Source organism: Panicum virgatum, chromosome 2K, assembly GCF_016808335.1.
Source record: "Panicum virgatum strain AP13 chromosome 2K, P.virgatum_v5, whole genome shotgun sequence".
Taxonomy (NCBI): domain Eukaryota; kingdom Viridiplantae; phylum Streptophyta; class Magnoliopsida; order Poales; family Poaceae; genus Panicum; species Panicum virgatum.
Window position 1 is genome coordinate 64,522,026 of NC_053137.1, and position 24,092 is coordinate 64,546,117.

Sequence of the window (24,092 nt, forward strand, 5' to 3'; positions counted from 1 at the left end):
TTAACAACGAACTTTTAAAATGGGCCTTGAGGTGGGTAGGCCGGCGGCCCGCCTCTGTTAATCATAGAAGAGAGAACTTTGTAATTCTTGAATAAGAGAAATAAAATATGCTTATGCTGCAGATTTTTTTTACAACCACATCAAGAAATGAGTTTACCAATTCTTAATAACAATCAGAATTTACATAATTTTTAATGAAAATTATAAAGGATATTAATAACCGTTGACCATTTGGGGGGGGGGGGATATTCCAGATATCTTTGTGGTGGCAGCATGGTCCGGGAGTGATTAGAAAGTTCAAAATAATAGGGTCAGGGACACAAGTTCCTTGCCAAAGGTTGCAAGAGAGAAGAACCACAAGGATGACAAGTTGCATCACAAAAGCATTACTGATTTACTACAGGGTTCATGCCTACCCCGATCAACTGCGCTTCATTTTCTTTGCAGGATCATGGATAATATGGACATACATGGTGAGCCTCTTCTCCTTCAGCAGTTCAAACAGGCAGATGTCTCTCTATCGCAGCGTGTTTGTCTTTGATAATCTGATTCCAGCATCCACCAAGATGATACAACCCATCGCTCTGATCAAGAGTTTAGCTTCCCACTCTTCAGTATGAGCAGCGCCCTTCTTAAGCCTTCGGAGCATCAGCTGCTGCTCTTCGCGTGGGAGATACTTTACAGCCAGTATTTTTCAAGCCCTGGTTGCGATGTGCATGGAAAATGTTATATAGGAATCGAAACATTCAACTGCACAACCGAGATCTAATAGCAATTTTTTGCCCTTGTAAAATGGTAAAAAATAATAAGTTGTTGAACATACCACACTCACGAACAATCCATTTGTCAAACGGTGATTGTGGCAGTCCCACCTAAATTAATCCGGCTTAAGTGCGCTAACCATCATCAAAACGACAATCAGGGTTAACACACACTTAAAACGGAGTAATCCGGCAGTGCTGTCGGGTAAAATCCCGATTAAACCACTTGAACAGGATCGACAAAGCAGTCCAGAGAATGCAACATTCCACAAATTTTACAGCACAGAGTATGAAATTGAATTAATATTACAAACCAAGTTTGAATTTATAAAAAATACAACAAAGTTCAAGTGCAGCAGAAAAATACACGATAGTCTAGCGACGATAGAAGACGTCATGATGAAGCCCGTACATGACATCAATCACATCCTCAGATGTACCACCTGAAAAACAAAGCCACAAGCAAGGCTGAGTATACTAATACTCAGCAATGCTTACCCGACTAAGGGTATACTTAGCCCATTATCTAGACATGCAAGGCTTTTGGTTTGAGGGGTTTGTTTTGCCGAAAAGCAGTACAGAGTAGATCCTTAATCTTAGGTTTTAGCTTTCTGGTTCTAGTTCAATTAACCACTCTAGGTAAGCATCTATCCAATAGCATACATGGTGGGAACAATTATTTTTCATCAATCAACCATATTCATCATCATCATCTTTCACTTCTTACTCTATGTAGCAGAAGGGTTAAGCAGTCCCAAACCGTGAGAAGCGGACGATTCGAATCGAATTTGTTAACCTGGCCAGGCAGACCTAAACACACGTCACGTGGTTACTCACAGAGTCACACGTGCAACTCTTCCCTTCAATTCCCGCTTCACGGAACAGGCCCACCGCCCTCAAGTACAGCAGTACGACGATTCTGTACTCGCCATTAGCTAGATGTGAACGAGTTCAAGACGGTGGGGAGTATATTCCGGCTGCGGTTCAATCCAGTACTTAAGCTTACCGATTACCATATTCTCGACATGTGATTAGTACGTTCAAACGCTTAACCACCACTACCACACACTGCGGCCTTATCACTTTTCACTAAACAGACGGGGCATCCAGAGTATCACGACCCCGCCCGTAGACCTTATAGTGGTAGCAAGTAGTAAACAACCAATTCCTATAATTTCTCGCGAGTGACCGGAAATCACTCGACTTCTACCGAACCATTAGCATAGCTAACTAGTGACCTACACATACTAGTGTTCAAGCATCGGTACCTAGGATCATGCAACTAAGGTTTCAGTCAAATCCTGTAACTTAAATGCACAAGTAGATAGGAACAATAATAAGTTGCATAATTTAAAATAGAAGGACATGCTCCGGGGCTTGCCTGGAATTAACACTAGGTCAGTGTTAGTTAGAGAACAACTGCTCGGCGAGCATTTTCCTTCGGTCATGCACATCGGGATCCATCCATCCATCTTCTAGATGTGTCCACCATTCACCGTCTTCTGGCTCGGCTTCAATGTCACATCCTCCACGGGGTTCATCTATCGTACCTACATGAAATGCAGCAATGCATATGTATGAATGCACAGTTTCGAGTTGTTCAGCGATTTAGGTGTTATTATTTTTCCTTCACGATAAAGTTGTGGTCCAACATGATGTGAGTTTGGAGAGGAAACTTATCAATTAATATTTCCTGGGCAGTCATTTATAGAGTAGGAATTAACACAATTTAATTCATAAAATCAAAGTGGGGTTTTCATTATATACCATAACATACAAAAGTTATTTCTTCTAACAAAACTAAAGATAACATGTTTTGTCCAAAACTATAATTACCCATAGCTCATGGGGTTGAAATTTTGATGCAAGGAGCAAAACTGAAGTATCAACTTACAATAAAATTTTCAGCTATTTTCATGAAGCAGATTAAACATGAATAATAAGTTAAACAACTTTTGCTGGGTTAAAGATCTATTTTTACAGGACAAAGTAGGAAGTTGTTGATTCTCAAACTTGGCATGCAGGTTCATCTACTCAAACTCAAGCTCTAGTAAAACTATGAGATTTTTATAATGAAAGAAACTAGGGTTTTTTATTTACAAAGTTTATCCATGAATAAAACAAAATAACTAGTTATACATTACTAAAAATTCCCAAAAATTTTCTATAGCATCTAGAAACAAATGTAAGACTGTCATAAAAATTTCAGCTCAAGAAAACTAGTATAGGAACCTGTGGATTTAAATCTATTTAACACAAGCATAAACCAAGATCTAATGAAACCTATAGCTAGAGTTGTCAAAATGTCCTAAAATTTTTACAGTAAGCTATAAATATATGGTGTAGAATACTGTCCAAAAACTAGTCTTATATCATGACTACAACAGGAGATACGTTTGTGTGCTATTTAATCTAATCTTTATCCTAGATTAAAATATAAACATAATATGAACATGTGACTGTAACAAAAGTTGTAGGTTTTGATCTAAGGATTCCAAAACATTTTAGTTTGAATTTTTATGATTTTTCTACGATTTTATATGTAATTTACAAGTTTGCTGTTTTTGAAAACAAAAGAAAAAGGAAACGAACTTTTGCATCTAGCCCCCTGGATTTCTATTTCTTCTCAGCGCGGGTCCCTGGTCGGGTGAGGAACAGAGGAGGAAGGGCGTGGCTTTTCCCGGCGAGGAGAGCCTCCGGCGGTGGGGGCCCCACTGGGGAAAAGCGAGAGGGGCACAAGAGCTACCTTTGGAGGGGCTTGGGGCTCGAGATGGTGGCCTGTGGTGGCCTCGCCGCGGAGAGGGGCGGCCGGCGGCGGACTGGTCCGCGGCGGCGGCGTTCCCGGCGGGCCTGGGCGGCGGCGAGCAGGTCGGGGAGCACCAGCGGAGCGTGGGGGAGCTATCTGGGGGGTCGGTTGGCGCGAGGAAGGCCGGAGGGATGAGCTCCGCGGCGGCCTAGGGAGGGGCGGCGCTAATGGTGTTGGCGGCGGCTCTGGACGCCGTGAGAGGCTCGGCCCGGCGCTCGGAGCAGGGAGAGGAGTAGAGGGGGAGGTAGAGAGCTCGCTTGTGAAGCAAATGGAAGGGACAAGAGAGGGTAGAGGGTGATGCGCGGTCGGCCGACTCGGCACGGCTTCGTCGTGGCGGCTCGGCGTCGAACCTCGGCGTGCGCGCAGGGAGATGGCGCCGCGTGGAGGGGCCGAGATACTTCGGGAGGAACCAGGGACGTGGAAAGGCTGGGGGCGACGAGGGCGCGGCACGCGGCCGGCGGCCTCGGCGTTCGGCGTCGACGGCGTCACTGGGAAAACAGAGAAGGAGATAGAGTGAGGGCAAACTCGTAAATAACTCGAAATTCCAAAACTTCATTTTGTAAACTCAATTTTTCTCCATTTTCTTGACCTCAAATGAAAAACTCTTGAATACCAAAGTTGTTCAAAATTTCGAGATTTACAACTTTTGTTTTAGGCACTTTTTCATTTGAACACTGGTTTGAAAGATAAAAATTGAAACTTGAATGCAATTGAAATTATCGTATACACTTCGAAAATCAACTTTTTGTCCCAGTTTTGTGTAGCAACTCGAAAAACTTTGAACACGAAAGTTGTTTATATTTTGAAAACCTATAACTTTGGTTTTGGGCAAAAGTTAGTTTGAGCTATATTTTAGAAATTATTTTCAAAACATATTTGTTTAAAATTCGCCAAATTGTTTAAAACCTCGAATACTATAGTTCATTTGACCTGTCATTTTATGTGCAAAATTTCATATACACAAAAACACACTTATATTATTTTCCAAAAGAAAAGTTTAACTTGAATTGCTCTTGCTTATTAAGCATGATTATGTGTTTAATATTTCTTGCTTGGTATTTTAAAATTCTGGGATGTCACAGTGATACAGCTAGGAAATCCAAACCCTTGGAATTATAATTCAGACCATTTGATCTTCTGGTGTAACACAGTTGTACAAATGTGTTAGTGTAGCAGCACTCTTCAGTAATTGTTGAAAAACAAGTTATGTAACTCACCATCTTGTAATCCCCAGTACACCCCTTGGCAAACACAAAAATTGGGGTTTCAGACTGAATAGCTTCGACCTTTTTTACTATTTCCTCTTCTGCTGATTATCTAGAGTCTAGACAGGTTCTTTATCAGACACTCAGACCGCATACCAAGGTTCGGTATCTTCATATACAGAAATTTCAGAAGATGTAATTCCTTCCGTAGAATTTGTTTCATGTATAAAGTGTATCATATAAGGAATAAGTGCGAACTGCACTGTATAGGTCTACACCTAAAGCTCATATCTGGTACAACATGCTGGTAGTATAAAAAAACACCTGATGGATGGTATCTTTTAAGAAGATTAACGGTCATTGTGGTCCTTGTCTGGCCTCTTCGATGCTTCAGATATAGAAATATCACCTTCTTGCAACCCATTATCATGAAAAAAATCTGATAAGCCAATAGAAGAATGTGTGTACCATCTGTGTTGAACTTGAAACCGGCATGCCATTTCTTGTTGTTGCTACGATGGCAAAGTGTGATGATCTGATATTCATGTGAAAGATGCTTGACAGCATAATCCTTGTCAATTATGAATTACCTATAATGAACATATGGAGGTTAAAATAATATCACTGGCTTCCATTAACATCTCTGGAAGCTGTAGCTTCTAGCCGTTAAACAAGTAGAAAGAAGAGTAATGTTTTGTCAATGAGTTCAACAAAGTTAGATGGTATACTTCGAATCTGAAAAATTAATATTTCCAGTTTAAAAAATTATCATGCAACAAAAGGTACAGTCTGAGTCAATTGCAATATGCAATTGAACATACCAGAAATCTACCAGACAGACTTGACTTGTCTTGTTAAAGTTTGTGACATACAATCCAATGTGGTGTCTAAGTTTCTGCTCAAGCATGAAAACTCTAGCCTTTTACACTGTAATCAGATTGCACCCAGTGGCTAAGACACAGTGAGATTGGGTGGGTGCCCCATGTTGTGCTAGAAGCGTGTTGCGTGCATGCAGTATATATAAGAAAGTTAGAAGGTAAGGATCACTTTAAATTTATATTTAAACTTTAGAGAGATGTTATATTATACTGCTGTTAGAGAGTTTGAAGTATGATTTCTTAACAATAAAACATGGAATGAACTCCGTCTACCAAATATGTAATGAGAACTCATAGTCTAGGAAACATGAAAAAAATGAAGAGGTGATTGGCTGGAGCAGAACATCGAATACCTTACGGGCTGCTGGCTGCCTCGTCGCCACCATCACAATCCTTGCACTGCTTGTTGGAATTATCTTATAGCACCTCGTAACAAACACACATAACTTACCAATGTTTTTTTCTCCTAAATCCTAATGCGCAATGAGGCCACAGCGCTACAGCAAACGAAGGCAAGAGTCCAAGAGGTTGGTTGGGTTACTTGCATCGAGCGGATAGGTAAGGATGAGCGTCATATGCTGCTCTGCTCCTTTCAGTGCTTGCGAGGAGCCGTGGAGGGGATAAGACACCACGCGTCGACCCCGGTTCTTGCTTTGCGCTCGGCACCGGGTCGCCACGGGAGCCACGCTCAGCTCGGCGGCCTTGATTTTGAGCAGGGAGGCGGTGAGCAACAGAACGCACAGGGCACTTCCCCCGGGCCGGTTTCACTTTTGGGTGGCTGTGTTGGATGTTCGAGGCTGGAAGCCTAGGACCAGAGGGGAGAGCTCCAGTGCGGGGCACTGAAGAACAGAGCGAGGAGGTGGCGTGGCTGGAGGAGGCAGAGGGTGGCCGGATAGGCAAGCACAAGCGGCATGCAAGGAGGTGGCAACAACGTCGAAGAGGCCAGCCGCAAGGCTTTGCCTTTGTGCAATAACCAGATTCAGGAGCTTCGGCGTATAAGCGAAGGGGAGGCCCGAGAGCTGGGGTACGAGGCGGCTACCGCAGCACGGCAAGCGCCGGGCGACGAGCGACGCTGCAAGTGGTGGGGATGAGGTCCTCACTCGGGCAGATTTTGACGTCGGGCGACGGGCGGCACAGCAGCGGAGCCAGCAGGCAGAGGGCTCCACCGTCTCGCGGGAGCCGCCGCGCCGTGGCCTCGGCCTGGTCGCGGGATCTCGGCTCGCCCAGCAGAGCTCGTGCCGGAGCTCCGCCCGCCCAAGGAGCTTGCGCTGGATCTCCGCCCGCGCAGCGGAGCTCGCGCCGAACCTCCACTCCACCCAAGGGAGGTCGCGGAGGGGGCGCTGGAGGTCCGCTCGGGGGAGCTCGCGGAGGGGTCACCGGCGGGAGGGGGCGTCAGAGCTGCAGGCGAACCAGGAGTGGTAGGCGGAGGGCGTGATGGCGGACTCGGGAGGCGCCGGGACGTCGCGGCCAGCCGAAAGCTCGAGACTCGGGGCGGAGGGCAGAGGCTGGCGGGCGGAGGGTACGACGGTGGGCTGGCGAGGCGGCGGCGGCGATGTTGAGGAGGAGAAAGGGAAAGAGGAAGAGGGAAAGGGGGAGGGGACTGCGGTCTAATTTCGGTAGAGATTGAGGGCTTTTTTGAAAAATTACTGGGATTTGCCCGATCTGAACCGTCCGCCCGGCCGATGGGACGGTCGGGAACGGCCGGCGACGTGGCACGCCGACGTCGTACCTTTTGGTGCGCGAATCGTGGTTTAGAGATTCGAATGTTTAGATCCTAATTTAATATAAAACTAATTGTATAATTTAAAATTAGGGTTCTAAATGAATCTGTTAAATATAATTAATACACAATTAGTAGATGGTCAAATTATGGACTATTTAGGCTTAATAGATTCGTTTCGTGATTAAGACACGACTTATGAAATTAGTTACCTAATAAATCTATGTGTGGTACTCCTAATCTCTTCTCTATCTCCATAACTAATAAAACCAAGAGTCCGTCGTAGTCCTCTGGGAATTTTGAGCCGTTCGGATGCTTTGATTTCTTTCCTTGCGAGATTTTCTTTTTCCATGCGAGATCATCGCCGCCGCCCTAGACTGCTCGCACGGGCCAGATCCTTTCCTTCCGGGTTCTGTTGCGCCTCAACGCCTGGACGATCGTCGCCTCCGATCGCCGGCCCGGACGAGAGCTCTGTGCATCGCCCGCTGCCGTGATCCGCGTGCGACCCTGGGTCGAGCTGCCCTGATCCTCGCACCTTTCCTTTTTCCCGTCGCCTGCGTGATCCGCATCTGCTACGCCATCCCTGCCTCCGTGGAGAGACCCCGACGGGCGACGGCCTGACCTGGGTCTCCGTCGCCGGCCTCGGGGCGTACCTGCCGTGATTCTGCGCCGCTTCCCCGGCCGAAAATGACGGTCTCCGCGGCCGTCGGCTCCGTCCCCCGCCGGGCGGTCCTGTGTTCGCGCGCCTTCTGGCACCGCCGGGCGTGTGCTCCGCCTGCTGTGATCCAGTGATCGCGGCCCGCGCCGTCTGCTACGCCTGGGCGACGTCGTCAGCCTCGTCGCCGTGGTGAGCCCCCGACCTCGGTCTCCGCATGCCTCGTCCGTCTCCGAACGTCGTAGTGATTACATTCTCAATTCGATTCTACATCGTCGTCGTCCCGATCGGTCATGTCGCTGTCCCGTGTTGCCATGAACGTTATTCCTTAGCTTGCTCGTCGGCAGCGCATGAGGCCTGGACGGCGGGTGGAATAGATCGGGGCAAGCGGCGGCGCCGCCGCCCGCCACCCGGCCGGCTTGCGCGCGCGCGGTGGTGGGGGTGCTTGCCAGGCCAAGACGGCACGCCTTTGCTGGCTTGCTGCGTGTGCTGACCCTGAACCTCACCTGCGCACTGCAGGGAGGAAGGGTGGTCGGTTGCTCGATCAACATAAATCGCAGGGGAGGAGCACGGCAGGCTGCTAAGTGCTAACCGATGTGTCCTCGCCGCCGGCGAGCTGCATGTTGTCATCCGTGATCCGTCTTTGGTTCCTCCTCAGGTGTGACCTATTTTAGGGCTGTCATGCGTGTCATGCAGGTCGCAGGTTCGCTGGTTCTGGAAATTTACTTTCGTTGGTCTGACAATTTGATCATTGGGTGAGTATGGTTGCATGCAGCGTGTGATACATGGGTTCATCAAATGATCAGAGAGCTGGTAGGGTACCCGTTTGGGGACGTAACAAATATCCAAGGTGATGATTTGCTTGTAATTAATCAGATGGAATCCGTCAGTTGTTACGGAATTTGTGTCAAATACTCAAATGATGATTTGCTTCTATCTAATTAATCAAGTGGTTTTGTGCAGTGCAGGTACTCGGTCATCGATCATTGTGTGGTAAAGAGTTAAAACGACTGTGCCTGAGGGAGCGAACGAGTAGTATGACAGCAGAGAAGCGGGAAGAACACAATAAGCGTCGACGAGAGGCTTATGCGAGGAAGAAACACCAGGATTTGGAAAATACACGACTAGGTACTAGCCAGCTCCTGCCAACGCTGCAGTAAAAATTTATCTTAGCCGCATCAATGGATGAGAGATAAAATAAACTTTACTGTAGTTTTGTTTGTATATGAGTGGCCTTAGGTGCCAATGACGTACTTACATATTTATTTGGAACTATATTATTTATTATTAGTTTTACATAATATTTTTATTTATTGAAGCAGTCTTATTTTATCTCTAGATAATATTTTATCTATTGCGCATCAAGTATATATATTTATTTAAGCACTCATAGTTATCTAGGTCCCTGATGTGTTTGTTCATAATTTTTTTCCGTAGCAACGCGGGCATTCTCCTAGTTGGTGTCTAAATATGTGATGCGACGGAATTTATGACTTAAACTGAAAAAAATCAAACTGAGCCTTAATATGCCTAGTTCTTCAGAGCGAGAACTTCATATTCTCCGCTGCAGAGTGTACATGTATGCATTAACTTTTGTAATCCTAGGTTTGACCACCGTGTTTAGCTCCAGCACCAGCAGGGATAGAGAAATAAAAGTTGGGCCGGGCTTGTGCGAAGCCATGAAGGCCCACAAGAATAGTCCGTCTAACACATTTACCCGCCGCGTGCGTGCAAAGCCTAGAACTAGAAGAATCGGCAGCTTTTGTGGCCGCCCCTCTCTGGCTCTCCCCTTCCTGTCCCCGACGGCCGACCATTTCCTGTCATCTCCTCTCTCCCTCGCTTTCCCATCTCCATCCACCCGCCGCGCCTCGACCCCGCGCCGCCGCATCTCCGGCGAGATGTCGCGCTTCGGGCGATCCGGCCCGCCGCCAATCCGCGACACCTACTCCCTCCTCGTCCTCAACATTACCTTCCGTGAGTTCCCCTCTCGCTGCGGCGCTTCCGTCTCCTTCCTGTGCTTTGAATTGGCGGCTCATCTGTGTTTGGGTGCCCCGCAGGAACGACCGCTGATGACCTCTTCCCGCTATTCGACAAGTATGGCGAGGTCGTCGACATCTACATCCCCAGGGACCGCAGGTGAGTGCGAGGCGAACAAGTGCAACGGTTTGTTTCATTCGTCGATTCGAGAGTTGACCTGTGTGCGATGTGTAGGCTGGGTGGGTGGTGCGGAATATGGAATTAGGGGGGTGGCGTCGTGTAGGTGTCGGGAGTTGATTTGTGCGTGATTCAATTATTCGTGTATGCTTATCTACGGCTATGGCTGTAGGACTGGTGACTCCCGAGGGTTCGCGTTCGTGAGGTACAAGTACGAGGACGAGGCGCAGAAGGCAGTTGATAGGCTCGATGGTGCGCCTGTGCTCCTTACCTCTGGAAATAGATGTTTGCCATCTGCGGGGTGTGATTGGATTGTTGTTCACTTCGTGCGTGTTTTGTTTGCAGGGAGAGTGGTAGATGGGAGAGAGATCATGGTGCAGTTTGCCAAATATGGCCCAAATGCTGAACGGATGTAAGATACCTCTTCTTTACACTGTTTATATGTCTGTTCATGAGATCTTCAATCATTAACTTGATTTTTACTTGCCGTTGCTGTGTCTGTTATTCCTAAATGGTTCCCAGATGATATAGTTTTAGTATGCCAATTGTTTGCTAAACCTAGATGCAATCACTATCAGTTACTTGCTGGATACATTAGGTGATAGTGGAACTCTGAAGCCGTTTTGCCTTGTCCATTGGTAGAATAGCTTATGTTAGATCAAATCATTTTACAGTTCCATTACGTTTAGCTGTCTTTATGAGTTGTCTTACTTGTCTTGGGTTTAATCATCGTTTACAAGTTATTGTTTCCTCTTCTGCTGGCACAACAGTCATTGGTCTCTTCTTTTGTTTTCTTTCATTATTCTTTTGTGTTGGTACGCCCTTGAGCTCAGTAACATGTGTTTTTTCTAGTTAATTGTTACAAGTCCAGATTTTTGTGTGTAATTTTCTTTGGGACTTAGCAAGAATGATGTAAATAAAAATCAGATCACTCTCAATATGAGTCTGTACAATTTTCTTATGACATTTTTATACTGCATAAAAATCGTCTATAGTGCCACATGGTGACCAAAGTAAATTAGATTAATACTCTCAGACCAGAAGTGTTCCTTTCCTTAAAAAATCCCTGCTGGAAAGAAATATGTAGGAGTTTCTGAACCATGCATAATATTATTATTTTTGACATTCACAGTAATAAAGGGAGAATAGTGGAGCCACTACCAAGGTCAAGAGGCCGTTCCAGAAGCCACAGTCCAAGACGGTGGTATACCACTATCATTATTTTCTGAACCTTATACAGTTCTTTAAAATTTGTAGAATAAATAGTATCCGGTACTTTCTTTTACCTAGTCAGCTCATGCCTGTTTAATGGCGGTGGCTGTGCCTACCATTGATCATAAGTTCCAATATCTAGCCAATGCACATGTCATGTTTCCGTGCCTGTGTTCAAACATCATAGTTCATTTTCTGAACTATGCATTGCCACTGTACAGATGAGCTGTGGTTTTCTGCTGTGTATGTTCAAGCTTATTCAAATCTTGTTCTGTTCGTTTTCTGAATGCTATGGTTATTGACATGTTGGAAGGTACCGTGATGATTATCGAGATGATTACCGGGATAGAGATTATAGAAGGCGAAGTCGGAGTCGGAGTAGAGATAGGTATTCACGTGACAGTTACAGAGAGAGGGATTATCGTCACCGTAGCAGGAGTCGCAGCCCTGATGGTTACAAGAAGCATGGGAGAGACAGGTACGCTCATTGAAACATCAATTATATTGTTTCATATTGCTGGTTTGCACTGATTTATCCCATTATTGTTCTATGATTGTGGACAGTTTGTCTCCTCCACGTAGAAGTCCTAGTCGTAGCCGAAGCCGAAGTCGCAGCTACAGTCCTGATGATAACAAGAGGCGTGGCAGAGACAGGTTTGCTCATTAGAGAGTACTGGAATTTATTTTCGCTTTCTGTATTGTGCTAAGCATCCTTTTTTTCTATTCTATAACTATTAGCAGTGCATCACCTGCGAGTAGGAGCCCTAGCCGCACCCCACCTTGCAAGACATCACCTTCTCCTGAGAGATCTCCTGTCAGGCGCGAGCACAATGATGACCGGTCTCCACGTTCTCGGAGCCCTTCGACATGAGCATTGTATCATTTGAAGTGCATCCTTAACATCTCAGGTCCCTAGATTGTTCACATTATTTATGTTGATTATAGTTCATCTCCGAAGGGCGGGCCTGGTGCAGCGGTAGAGCCTACCGTCTGTAACCGGAAGGTCCCGGGTTCGAGCCTCAGCCTCTGCACATTTGTGTGGGTAAGGCTTGTGGCTTAAAAAACAACCCTTCTCCAGACCCCGCACAGTGCGGGAAGCCTACGGCACTGGGTACGCCCTTTTTATAGTTCATCTCCAATGTTAATACAATTCGTTGCTTTTTTGTAGGATGAATGGACTAGGCTATGTGTTTGCTTGATGGTGGGCCTTCTTCAGTTACAGTTCTGTAATGCTGGCTGTCAGTTGCTGCTTCAAGCTTCGAGTACTTTCATTTGGCACCAGTACTGCTTGTCAAGAACTTTATGTACACCAATTCCGTTCCATTTTCCTTTCCTATTAGTACTTCGTATTATCACTGTCTTTCCAGTATTGGGCACTTACTATTCATGGTGGCTTGCACCTTTCTAGTTGCATGATGGAGTGAAGATGTGCTGGCTGATATGCGGTCAACATGAACGTAGCTTACTGTTGAAGTTGATATTATCTGTGCTGTTTGCCTTTTGATGGTGATGGTGATGACATGATGGTGGCACTGCAGCTGCCTACACCACTTGCTGTCCGCACCTATTATGCTGACAAGTAAGATTCCAAAGGTTTAGCTGACTTAAGAGTTTCATTTCTTTCTTAAATCATGGAATGCTTTCCCAAGTTTCTACATGGCGGGTGCCACCCCCAAACCCCTGTTCTTTATTTGGATTTGAATGTGTCTGCGGTGATTTCTTACAGATATCTTTTAGAATTTCTTTTGGTCGTGAGCCCTTCAAAAACATATAGATCAATTGTTGCATACTTTGGTCTTGCTGCTTCATTTTTTTCTGTTTGACTGCACCCTTTAAAAAAAACGCAATCTTATGTTTTACTTCTATTGAACATCACTAACACTTGCAAGGACTGTTCTGAATGGAGTACATAAGTCTTTCTTTGCACCTGCAAAGTTGGAAAGGTATTTGTATCTGTTGTTGCTCTTGACCCTTCTTCAGCAATAGAAGGCGGGGGGAGAGGTTTCAGCAACAGGGGCCGAATTGGTTCTGTTGGCTTGATTACTGATGGCCATGGCTCTCGCTGAGGCCGTCCTGTGCGTGGCCCTTATGAAAGATTTTTATGACCAATTAAGTCTGTAAATAGTGATAACTAGAAAAGGCGCGCGGCATTGCCGCGCGAAGCCCGTGATAGGTCATTTGCGATTGAAGTTGTTGCTGCTATCTTTGAACAGCTTGTGCTTTGTGCTGGTTTTGAGTAAGGGATCATACAAGGATGAAACCATATCTTGTCATAGCCAAAAGCAAAAAAGGAAGATCTAGGGGTGCGCTTTCCTGCATCACATCATTGCAGCTAGTAGCTTAGTACCCTGTGAAGTAAATGGAAACATGCAATTCTCACTACAAAATTGGTTATCACTATATGAATTCAATACCATGAATATGAAATCCAACTGCTCCAGGTTCCTTGTGAGAAAGTAGTTAGTGAGACAGAGAATATTGCTGGAGGACTTGAGGAACTCATTTGGGCATCATAACATTATGAAGCTTGTCGTGGAACAGGTGCAGAGCAACACTTGTCAAAGTATGCATCACACTGTCGAAATCAAGTGTTCCTCGTCGCCCTCTTTTCTAAAATTGGATGCACGCATAAGGTGACTATGTATCTCAAAATCAAGTGTTTCTCATCGTCCTCTTTTCTAAAATTGGATACACGCATAAGGTGACTGTATATCATTTCTATGATTTTGAATGATTAGTGAAACATCACCATACTTTCAACAATGTAAGTGGCAAGCATGCTTAGACTGAGCAGTTTCTTAAGAGAATGCACCTCATGATTGGACACTCTAACAACTCTTAAAAACACCAAAATCAAAGACAGCACCCAAGCTGATGGAAACAGCAACTCCATCATGTAAAATATGGTTTACATGTAAGGAACATTGCACTACTGAGACTTGTTTATCTACTAATAGAGCATTCAAGTTTAGCTAGGAGCCCTACTCCTTAACACAAACTTTATCCATGATTTGTCGCAGTTCAAAATACCGTACCCACAAAAGTAAGTGAACTGGCATTGCAAATGGTAGAAAAATTAGTGACCGTGCTTATTAAAACTTACAGAAGGAAATTTATTCACATGGCTCAAATTGTTGAACTGACCGAGTGCATCTCAGTGTCCACAACTGCCATGTGTGTGGTCCAGCAATATGTAATTGTTCAGAGATGCAGTAATTAGATAATGCTTGCAGATATAGTTCTGCTGGAAAACTCATTCCTATTCAGATTTGTTTGGTTGGAAACTACACTTATTCGGGAAGTTCAGATACATAATGGTGATATTTCGGTATAATCATATAGAACAATTGAAACGTATGATCTTCGTCGCATATGTAAAATTTCCATGTTTCACTTGCTTTTGCATTCAATTATTGTTTCAGCAGAAACTGTTGTACAAAATAGAATATCAAGAATAGATGATAATGTCTGCTTCTCTAGCCCGGCTGTTGTACATCTGATTATTGGTAACATATTTTATAGCACTTGGAAAATATCGGATAGATAAACCGCTTCTGTTATCTGGCCAACCTTGGTGAGCTAAGAGAATGGAATTCTTCCAACAAATAAAAACAATACCTCGAGTTCTCAGCTCTTCACACTCTCGCACTGCATCAGTTGCAAGACCAGCCTGCATTAGTGCAATCGTAGAGTGCTTGGCCTTCTTATACTGACAAGTGAAGACATTAGCCATGCTAGGGGGAAAAAACTTACAGGCAGGATCTGAACAGCCCTTAAGCAGGTTTCAAAAGATTCATTTATTGGAATGCCCCTATTAAAAAAATAGTTAGAAAAGTCAGCTTAAATAAATAAGTGTTCATAGCACAGTATAGGAAAAAATTTCATGAAATAAGAAGGAATACCCAGATTGATGGTAGTTATCCGCTGAGGTTCTAGCCCATGGCAAGGTAAAGGAGGGATCAATGCTTCGAGCACAATCAAATACCATATTATAGAGCAAAAGAACATGATTTCAATTGAAATAAATACAATGGAAGAAACTGAATTGACAAAAAGCATTAATCAAACAATTTTAGCGTTGTCCGTCATATCTATTGTGACATTCTTACCAAAGGTTGACTTTCCCCTTTACCATATGTTAATTCATGGACTACAGAGTATCAACAAATAACTTGTTGCATATACCCAGTTATACATATTGTTCTCTTACATTTGAAAAACAAAGATCATGCAAGAAGCAACCACCACATTACTTGACATCACAGTGATTTTTTTTAAACAAAAGACATGTCTAGTTGCCAAGCAGAGGTCTCAAATTGGGCGCACTGCTGTCAGCAAGGCCATCATTGTAATCCAATTTAGGAAGAACATTGGAAACTATTATTTTCTTCTTATGCAAAAGGTCAAAGAAGTAAGCTTGCAGAGCATTGAGACATTTGATCGAACAGTTAAGCTTGCAGAGCATTGAGACATTTGATCGAACAGTTTGTGTGCGTACAGTGATGGCACTGAGATTTAGAGGCACTGACCTTGCTTTGGCTGTAGGCAGTAGGCTACTAGGCGGCTGGGTTGGTCGGCGATGGGTTTGCCGCTACCAAGGTCCGCAGAGGCTTGACATCGCCTGCGACGAGGCTGTTCCAAGGATGCGCCGCCGTGGCTAGACCGAGCCCAAGCCAGGGCGGCGCTGCCGAATCTGCAGGCCGCCCGCGCCGAGCCCGGGGGAGGCCGCACGCAGGGGATTCTGGCGGACGGGAAACTTCTAGTCGCTCGCGGCGACCCCAGCTTGGGTAGCGATGCCGGGGCTGGGCCTCCCCCGTGCGGGGGCCATGATGCCTGCGTGGAGCTGGAGGTCGGAGGCGAAGGGCGGAGGTCCGCGGGTGGAGCAGTAGGTGGAGGGTGCGGCAGCGGCGGCTTGCGAGGCGGAGGGCTCGATCTAGAAGCTGCATCCGGTGGCGAGCGCCGCAGCCTCTCGCCGGCGGATCTCCTGGTCGCGACCTCGCCCACTCCCGTGCTGGGGCGTGCCGCCGGCCCGGAGCTGGAGGAAGATGGCGGCGGCAGCGAGCTCGCTCCCGTGGCCGTTGGATGGCCCGATCGGACGGCCGCTGCTTTTTTGGGCGACGTGGCGCGACGAGGGGCCAGGGAATCGCCTGGGAGTGGACGCGCTTTCGTGTGTTAAGATCTGTAACACTGATTTTGATCTACTTGTGTGAAGGGGAAATCTTTGCTATGCATGCTTGAGCGTAGTAATCAAAGATCGACAGCTGATGTTGTTGTGCTCGTTTCTCAAACGTTAAACCTTTGCTCCATTGAAATAAGGTAATTCGACGCGCGCTCCAGGTGCCACCGTGCTGCCGTATATCGTTGTGGCCTGATCCCTGAAGCTGCTGGCCAGTTGGTCAGTCGTGGAGTGGTGGTGCGTGCAACCGTGCACCATCCGCCTGTTCACCCGGAATCGGAGCCAGGTGCGACGGCTCCCCGGGCGTACTGGCGCTCGGATGGGACGCCCCGACCCCCCGAGTGAGAGCAGCAGCATCTGAAACTCTGAATGACACTCGTATGGATCAACGAGTAGGAACGACAGTGTCACCAGATTTTCTGACGGATGCGCGATTGCTCTGTACTGCACGTCGGGTACAAACGCGAGGAATGACACGGCCTACGAGATTCTTGTGCCATGCCATAGTATGGCCAGCGAGAACTTGGCCGGTTCACACTACCGTTTTTAGTGTACCCAATCCAATTAAAGAATTTTACATGCATAAAATGCTAAATGAAGTCTATTTGCAAAACTTTTTTAGAGATGGGTATAATTTTCGCGGTGAATTTAATGACGGTAATTAATCGATAATTGACTACAGTGATGCTACAGTAACAATCCTCTAACCACGCGGTCAAAAGGCTCATTAGATTCTTCAAGGTTCCTAGCGCAGGGTTCTGGAATTAGTTTTATAAACTGGCTTTGTTTAACACTGTAATTAACGGTCAAAGTTTTCTAGTATACACAGTTCGAAAACCAAACAGGGCCCTTAACTAGACTCGCACGGATTGGAAAGCAAAGGTGATGCTGGAGGTAGGGATGAAAACGGTCGGGAACGGTCGGGGAAACCCCTTAACCGTTCCCGCAATTGTATTTTTTGGTCGGGAACGGAAACGGGAACGGAAAAATCGGACGGGAAAACGAAATCGGTATTACGGGATATCGGGAACGGAATCAATCGGTCGGGAGCATGCCGATTACGATCGGGAATCGATAACTCAAAACGGGAAAATACATACAACCACTTCGAACATTTAACTCGATAAAATAATTACAACTATGCATAAATAACATGGAAACAAGACTCGTATAACTAAGAAACACAGGTAAAGTGAATCACGAATTCACAATTCACGTTGTAACATATGCAAACAACAATTCACATTTCCAACACAGGTAACACAGCCGACTACGACAAATACGGGAATTCCCGCAGGAATTTTCCCGGCTGAAAACGGGAACCGTGAAAACAGTCGGGAAAACACCCCAACCGTTCCCGTTCCCGCCCGTTTTTCCGTTTTGTTTTCCCATTTTCCTATTTTTTCCGCGGAAACGGTTTACGGTCGGTTTAAATGGTAAACGGAGCCGGTCGGGACGGGATTTTCCCGTCCCATTTTCAACCCTAGCTGGAGCGAGGTTCTCTGGACAACTGGAAGACATGCCGCGCCCGCGAAACCGATCCAGCAATTTTGCAAATAGCACTGGTTTGCATCGCGATCCGGTACAAGTCTTATAAAACCTCTTGTATGGACCAAATGAGGCACCATTTTTAGCACCGTTAGCAGCCAACAAGTAACTCACAGTAGCAGCACGTTGATTTGACAAAAGAATAGACCCATCATTAGCAGCCAATCAACTATTAACTTCTCAGCGTAGCACGCCGATTTGACAAGAGAATAGACTCCTTGAGTACAACAAGCGTTACATCCGTTCCAGCTATTCTATATATTATCATACTGCTTCAGGGTTGGGATGCCGTGAACATGCTGAACCTTAGACACGCTTGGGCGGCACGTACTGCACGTTGTTGTCCTGGCAAATCCCCTGCGGTGACAAACAGAACCATGAGGTCTCTGAGCAGTGAATAGCATCGCAGCACGCGTGTTTCTAAAATGCATCTATGTGGTTTTACCTGGTACTCTTCCGGAAGCTCCTCTGAGACTGCCAGTGTGTAGCACCCTGGAATGAACCTACCTGCAGATTGACAAAGGTGGGTGATCTCGATTAGTAGTTGCCACGGTGCAACAACTGGACATATCTATCCTTTCTTATATTGCACAAATACACAAGTGATCTTCGAACAAGTTTACAGTAAGGCATTAAGTTTGTTAAGCTCTAAACTGCAAGCTTACACATAATTTGGTAATGGCATGCTAGGCACCTATGCGTAACATGCAGATCAATATCTTTCTATAACAAGTGAGACTTTGGACAATTAGAGGGTTCAAATTAACAGTGTAGAGATCAAAGAATTAGATCTGTTATGAAGCAACAGTTTGTGCCAAGCCTCCTTAGAAATTCAGAGAGCAAACAAAGTAATTTAAGCATAGGTGCACTTCTAGAAGATTGCAACAAGTCAACCAAAAATAAAGGCACTACAAACATCTGAGGCATTAACATAAATACTTGACAAAACAATTTGTTGTGTGTTTCTATGAGATGTGACCTAATGAACAAGAAATTTTCATTGACTGGCCATGGTTTGGGGGCAAATTGCTGGGCTTAAACTCGCTAAAACTGGAATAAGTCCCCAGGCCAAGGTTTTTAGCTTGGTTTTACAATCCTTGACAAATAATGACCACACAAAACTGGTCAACAAGAATTGATAGAAGTATGAATGGGATTTTGCCTGAATGATGCTTACCAACTAGTGGAAGCATTAGTAGCTACAGTATATAATGCTGCAATAGGCCATTATGCACTTGATGAACAATAACCAACAATAACCAATACAGGCTGAGTCCTTCTAAATGGCATTGTAACATAAATATGCATACCATGGTAAGCTACGCGAATAGATACAACACACAAGTTCAAGGAAAAAAATAATGCACAAGAGTGATGATGATAATACAAATTGCAGTATACAGGCAAATTGAAGGCTCACCAATTCTCAACCAACGAGCAGCCCAACTCCTACTGGGGTCCATCAGAGAGATTATTCTGCATACCATAAAAGAATGTTTGTTAGCTCTTGTTAACATGTGGACAGTGGACTGCGTAAATGATAATTCATGATCGTCCAACATTTGTGTATATCATCGTTTCAACACCTTATAGTGCTCCATTATCAATTCATCCTATGAATTTTTGCAATTAAACTGATTTCATGACTCTCCAGAGTCACCTAGGATGAAAATTTCAAAGCCTCATTATTTTTGCATTATTGTCTGTTGTGTCTTTTTTTAGTTAAATTTGAAACATGACAAAAGACAAGATACATTTTCCATCTGATGCGACAAATGAGAATTGTAGGTGTGAATAAGAACTATCAAGATGAGCACAACAAAAGCAATGACAAATACAAGCTGGCTGCAATGAGACGTGGGGTTACCCAGTGAAGTTCGGCGTAGTGCAGTTGACCACATTGTCGTGCTCCTTGTCCATCTCCAGGAACGGGCAGTTCTCGCAGCCGTTCTGCCTGAACTGAGAATACATCCCCAAACAGCAATCAGACACAAGACGATGCAAACGCCGCCACCATTGGCGTCAACGATTCAACTTGCCCCAGGAATTCAATGCCACAACACAAAAAATCAGCACCGATTTGGAATATCGAGGGAGCGGCGTGCTAAACCCTAGCCGCTGCCGAGAGCGGATTGCTCCCGGAGAGAACACCCCCCCCCCCCCCCCAAATCCCCAAACCTAGAACCCTACCATGGATGGGCCGGATAGAGAAGCTACCCCCTAGCTACCCCGTAGCCATAGGCGAGAGGAGGGGGAGGAGGCGTCGGCGGAGGGAGGGTATACCTGGTCGTAGGTCTTGACGAGGCGGCATCGGAGGCAGGCCCGCAGCTCGGGGCCGAAGCTGGTCGGGATCTGCGCGTGGGTCACCCGGTCGTCGTCGTCCATCATCCCGCCGCCGCCACCCCTCATCCTCGCCGCCGCTCGGTAGCCCCCTGCTTCCTGCTCGCTTCCTTTCCTTCTCTCCCTCCCGTCCTCTCTCCTCGAGAGACTCTTCTTCCTCGCGTTGGTTCGCGCGGACACGGACCGTGGGCTCTCTGTGGGCTCCCTCTGGAAGCTTCGGTATTGTGGTGTGTGAATTGGAGATCTAGGCTTACGGCTCAGCCCAATATGGGGATATCCACGGGTCAGTAAAGCGTCGAAGCCCACCGTTCTCATCCTAGTCTTAAAAAAAAAAGTAATTTTGGTCCTGGACACTCTACAATGTCGATTTTTGCCACAGGACATTACTCAATCTTGCATTTGCTGCTGGACACCTTTTAAGTGTGCATCTTTGCCACTGGACACCGCAGTGATTATAATATTCATTTTGAGAAGAATGGAGGGAGAAAAGTTTCTAAATGCCCAAATTACTCCTTGTTCGTAACCCTAACCTGTTGAAATCCGTGTGCCCCCGGCGTTTTCCACCCGCTCGACCTCAGGGGGTGCCGCCACCCGATCCCCAGGGGGCGCCACCACCGATCTCACCCTCCCCCCGCGCTCGGCGACGTGGCCAGTAGCAGGACCCGATGCGGCCAGCAGCAGCCTCACGCGTGCTCGGCGACGCAAGCGCTGGCGCCGCGACCCAATCCCCAGGGGGCGCCGCCACCGGTCCCCACCCCCTCCCGCGCGCGCTTGGCGACGTGGCCGTGCAGCACCGTGACGCCGCTGCTGCCAGCAGCAGGACCCGGCGCAGCCAGAAGCAGCCTCGTGCGCGCTCGGCGACGCAAGCGCCGACGCCACCACTCGTCCGCATCGGCCGATCCCAGCCCCATCCACACCAACAGGAGCTCCTCCTAGAAGCCTCCCGGCGCTGGGTGAGACACTTGAAAATTTGGAGTGGTTCATGAAAATGCTACACAAAGCCATTGGTTCACCCATAGGACTTGTCTTGTCTACAGATGCTGTTGGGCAAACAAAATTGAAGTGCATGTGCTGTTTACTTTTTCCTTTTGATTATGGCTCAACTTGTATGGCTTATCATGTAGGGCTTTTGAACCTTATTATGGCTGCTAGCATGTATAGACTTTTAGCCTTGCAATGCCTCCTAAATGTATCAATATTAGCCCTGTAATGGCTTTGAACATGTATGAATATTAGTCCTGTGGAAAAAGCCAACATTGTAGAGTGTCTAGGAGCAAAATTACCTTCGCTTGTGAGCAGCCTACCATTGCAAGGATATTTTGGTCAGATTACTTATTTTCTCTATCCTCTCAACCAGGAAATGAATATTATAATGACTGTGGTGTCCAGTACCAAAGATACACATTTAAAGAGTGTCCAACAGCAAAGGCAAGATTGAGTAATGTCATGTGGTAAAAATCAACATTGTAGAGTGTCCAGGAGCAAAATTACCCTTAAAAAAATTGTTCTCACTGTTCTAAAAAAACTGTTCTCATCCTACCCTCGAAAAAAAATATCTTTGTTCTGCTGGTTGCCAGCAGTAGTATTTTTCTCCAGCATTAAATTAGTGCTAGCCATCAGTCAATTAGTAATACTTTTCTCTCACAGATAATTAGTACCAACCACAGCCAACAGAAGAACAGAGTGTGTTCTCATTGGAGAGACCGCGGTCAAAGATTGAAACGGGCCATCCTACCAGTTCATGTTCATGCTGCAGCTGCAAGAGTCGACGAGATCCAATCGCCTACCATGGCAGCGATGGAGGGGAATAATTCCCGGTGGTCACCCCCTCCCCCGGACGGCCAGTGGCGAGGGCAGGAGCCTTTCTCAGAAGCAGGGAATCCTATGGCCGCGACACTGCTGCAGCAACAGCATGGCCATCACCATCATTAGCGTGCCAGTCACTCAGTCAGCAGCAGCTCAGGCCTCAGGGCTAGGCCGAACATGGAGGAACATCAGAAACTCATCCTAGGGCTTGCCCCCGCCAATGGCTGCTCCATGGGAACGCCGAACGCCACAGGAAGATGACAAGCTCGCACGGCCCGTTACGCTCCCAGTCCCCTCATACTGTAGCCGCGATGGTCGTTGTGCAGCTCCTCACAATTTTAGTAATGGGATTAGGTGCCGCGACAGGCAGCAATCAAGGAACCATCCCTCCCCATCTGGAACCAGATCCTCTGAAGTCGGGGTCGCTGACTTCACCCTGCAGTCACGCGACGGCGGCGGAGGTCACAGCTGCAGAGGAGAGCCAGCGAGAAAGAGCCTGCGGCCAGAGCCAGCGGCTAGGAGAGCCGCGTGCAAGCGCCAACACTGGAACATCGTTCGATCACGAGTTGACGGCTGATATCTTGTGACTGCAGAGTAAAGTCAAAAACCCGACTGCAGAGGATCTCATTCCCTGGCCGCAGGCTCTTTCTCGCTGGCTCTCCTCTGCAGCTGTGACCTCCGCCGCCGTCGCGGCAACCGCAGCAAGCTGCTCAAGCTTCCCGACGCCCTGAGGTCCGAGCCCGCGCGGCGGCTTCTTGGCTCCTCCGCCGCCGCTTCCCCAAGCTCTGGCGCGACCGCGACCTCCGCCGCCATCGCAGCAGCTGCAGCAAGCTGCTCGAGCTTCCCGACGCCCAGAAGTCTGAGCCCGCGTGGTGGCGCGGCGGCTTCTTGGCTCCTCCACCGCCGCTTCCCAAAGCTCTGGCGCGACCGCGACCGTGACCTCCGCCGCCGTCGCGGCAGCTGCTGTCTTCTTCACATTCTCTCCAGCGTCGAATCCCCATTCTTTTTCTCCCCCATCCCCTCCATTGTTCCTCCTCCGTGCCCCTTTATTTTTCGAGCCCCCTTCCATTTGCTGCGGTCTCCGGAGGCGGCGGCATCCCAGATTCCCAGCCATGGATCTATCGGTGGACTTTTTGATTTCGTGTCAAGGCTTTGCAAGCTTTGAGTATTGTGCAGCGTGCCACATGAACTCACGACTCGTCATAAATTTGCAGTTTCTCTCGAACCATTGTCAGAAACAATTCAGGGAGCTGTCTCCACTATCGCAAGGGGGAGAGGCTGCCGCTGGGATGCACTCCGTCCGCGCCACCGGTGGCCATGCGTGCTGGCGCTGGGCGGCTTGCCGGCCGCTCCGCCGCCACAGTCACAAGAGCAGCTGCCGCTGGGCGGCCCACTGTCTGCGCCGCCGGTGGCCATGTGCGCTTGTGCTGGGCGGCCCGCCGGCCGGGCCGCCGCCGCAGGGGGCCACGCTGCTGCTGGTGCTGGGCGCCCCGCCGGCCGCGCAGCCGCCGGAGGTGGCCACTGGGCGGTGCTTGTGGAGGAGATGGAGGGGTCCGGCGGGCGCGGCTATCCGTGTCCTCCCGTGGCCCGAGCCGAGCCTCGGGTAGGAGAGCCGAGCGAGCGTCGGGAGCACCTCGCGAGCCAATCTAGGTGCATCGTAGGATTCCTGCTGGACGGCGGATATCGCGTGACTGCAGGGTGAAGTCAGCGACCCCGACTTCAGAGGATCTGGTTCCGCGGCCAGAGCCAGCGGCTAGGAGAGCCGCGTGCAAGCGCCAACACTGGAACATCGTTCGATCACGAGTTGACAGCTGATATCTTGTGACTGCAG

The 24,092-nt window shown here is 47.4% G+C and overlaps 2 protein-coding genes and 2 long non-coding RNA genes across 15 annotated transcripts; 1 reads left to right on the top strand and 3 right to left on the bottom strand.

Annotated features, from left to right (window-relative positions):
* Positions 1-123: 123 nt before the first annotated feature.
* On the bottom strand, positions 124-1,187 carry LOC120696229. Its single transcript, XR_005684041.1, has 2 exons — positions 1,129-1,187; positions 124-701 (listed from the first exon to the last, which is right to left on the bottom strand). It is a non-coding gene; the product is annotated as an uncharacterized LOC120696229 (long non-coding RNA).
* An 8,574-nt stretch (positions 1,188-9,761) lies between these two features.
* On the top strand, positions 9,762-13,190 carry LOC120694540 (serine/arginine-rich splicing factor SC35-like). 9 transcript variants are annotated; one of them, XR_005683530.1, is made up of 10 exons: positions 9,763-9,999; positions 10,083-10,161; positions 10,352-10,431; positions 10,525-10,591; positions 11,312-11,383; positions 11,705-11,869; positions 11,956-12,045; positions 12,133-12,299; positions 12,560-12,695; positions 12,800-13,190. XR_005683530.1 is itself a non-coding variant. In XM_039977690.1 (9 exons), exons 1-8 carry the CDS (start codon positions 9,924-9,926, stop codon positions 12,260-12,262), a joined length of 762 nt encoding a protein of 253 aa, XP_039833624.1. In that variant the 5' UTR covers positions 9,763-9,923; the 3' UTR covers positions 12,263-12,299; positions 12,560-13,116. The 9 variants fall into 9 exon arrangements, 4 of the variants coding, with proteins under 4 accessions (XP_039833622.1, XP_039833624.1, XP_039833625.1 ...); XR_005683527.1 differs by having other exon boundaries at positions 9,762-9,999; positions 10,352-10,591; positions 12,130-12,299; XR_005683529.1 differs by having other exon boundaries at positions 10,352-10,591.
* A 1,822-nt stretch (positions 13,191-15,012) lies between these two features.
* LOC120694542 lies at positions 15,013-16,424 on the bottom strand. 4 transcript variants are annotated; one of them, XR_005683533.1, is made up of 4 exons: positions 15,921-16,424; positions 15,294-15,356; positions 15,145-15,202; positions 15,013-15,061 (listed from the first exon to the last, which is right to left on the bottom strand). It is a non-coding gene; the product is annotated as an uncharacterized LOC120694542 (long non-coding RNA). The 4 variants fall into 4 exon arrangements; XR_005683535.1 differs by having other exon boundaries at positions 15,015-15,039; XR_005683532.1 differs by lacking the exon at positions 15,921-16,424 and having other exon boundaries at positions 15,294-15,640.
* Positions 16,425-18,161: 1,737 nt separating this feature from the next.
* On the bottom strand, positions 18,162-20,671 carry LOC120694543 (transcription elongation factor SPT4 homolog 1-like). The gene is made up of 5 exons (XM_039977693.1): positions 20,399-20,671; positions 19,983-20,074; positions 19,536-19,591; positions 18,561-18,622; positions 18,162-18,472 (listed from the first exon to the last, which is right to left on the bottom strand). The coding sequence occupies exons 1-5, from the start codon at positions 20,522-20,524 to the stop codon at positions 18,422-18,424; spliced, it is 387 nt and encodes a 128-aa protein (XP_039833627.1). The 5' UTR covers positions 20,525-20,671; the 3' UTR covers positions 18,162-18,421.
* Positions 20,672-24,092: the final 3,421 nt, after the last annotated feature.

Bases quoted from the DNA above. Each gene is read 5' to 3' on its own strand.
- LOC120694540 (XM_039977688.1), top strand. From the start codon at position 9,924: ATGTCGCGCTTCGGGCGATCCGGCCCGCCGCCAATCCGCGACACCTAC. The intron at 10,592-11,311 runs GTAAGATACCTC...TGACATTCACAG, and splicing joins GGCCCAAATGCTGAACGGAT to TAATAAAGGGAGAATAGTGG. The intron at 11,384-11,704 runs GTATACCACTAT...ACATGTTGGAAG, and splicing joins AGCCACAGTCCAAGACGGTG to GTACCGTGATGATTATCGAG.
- LOC120694543 (XM_039977693.1), bottom strand. From the start codon at position 20,524: ATGAGGGGTGGCGGCGGCGGGATGATGGACGACGACGACCGGGTGACC. The intron at 19,592-19,982 runs GTAACCCCACGT...TATGGTATGCAG, and splicing joins ACTACGCCGAACTTCACTGG to AATAATCTCTCTGATGGACC. The intron at 18,623-19,535 runs GTGAGCCTTCAA...GTCAATCTGCAG, and splicing joins TGCTCGTTGGTTGAGAATTG to GTAGGTTCATTCCAGGGTGC.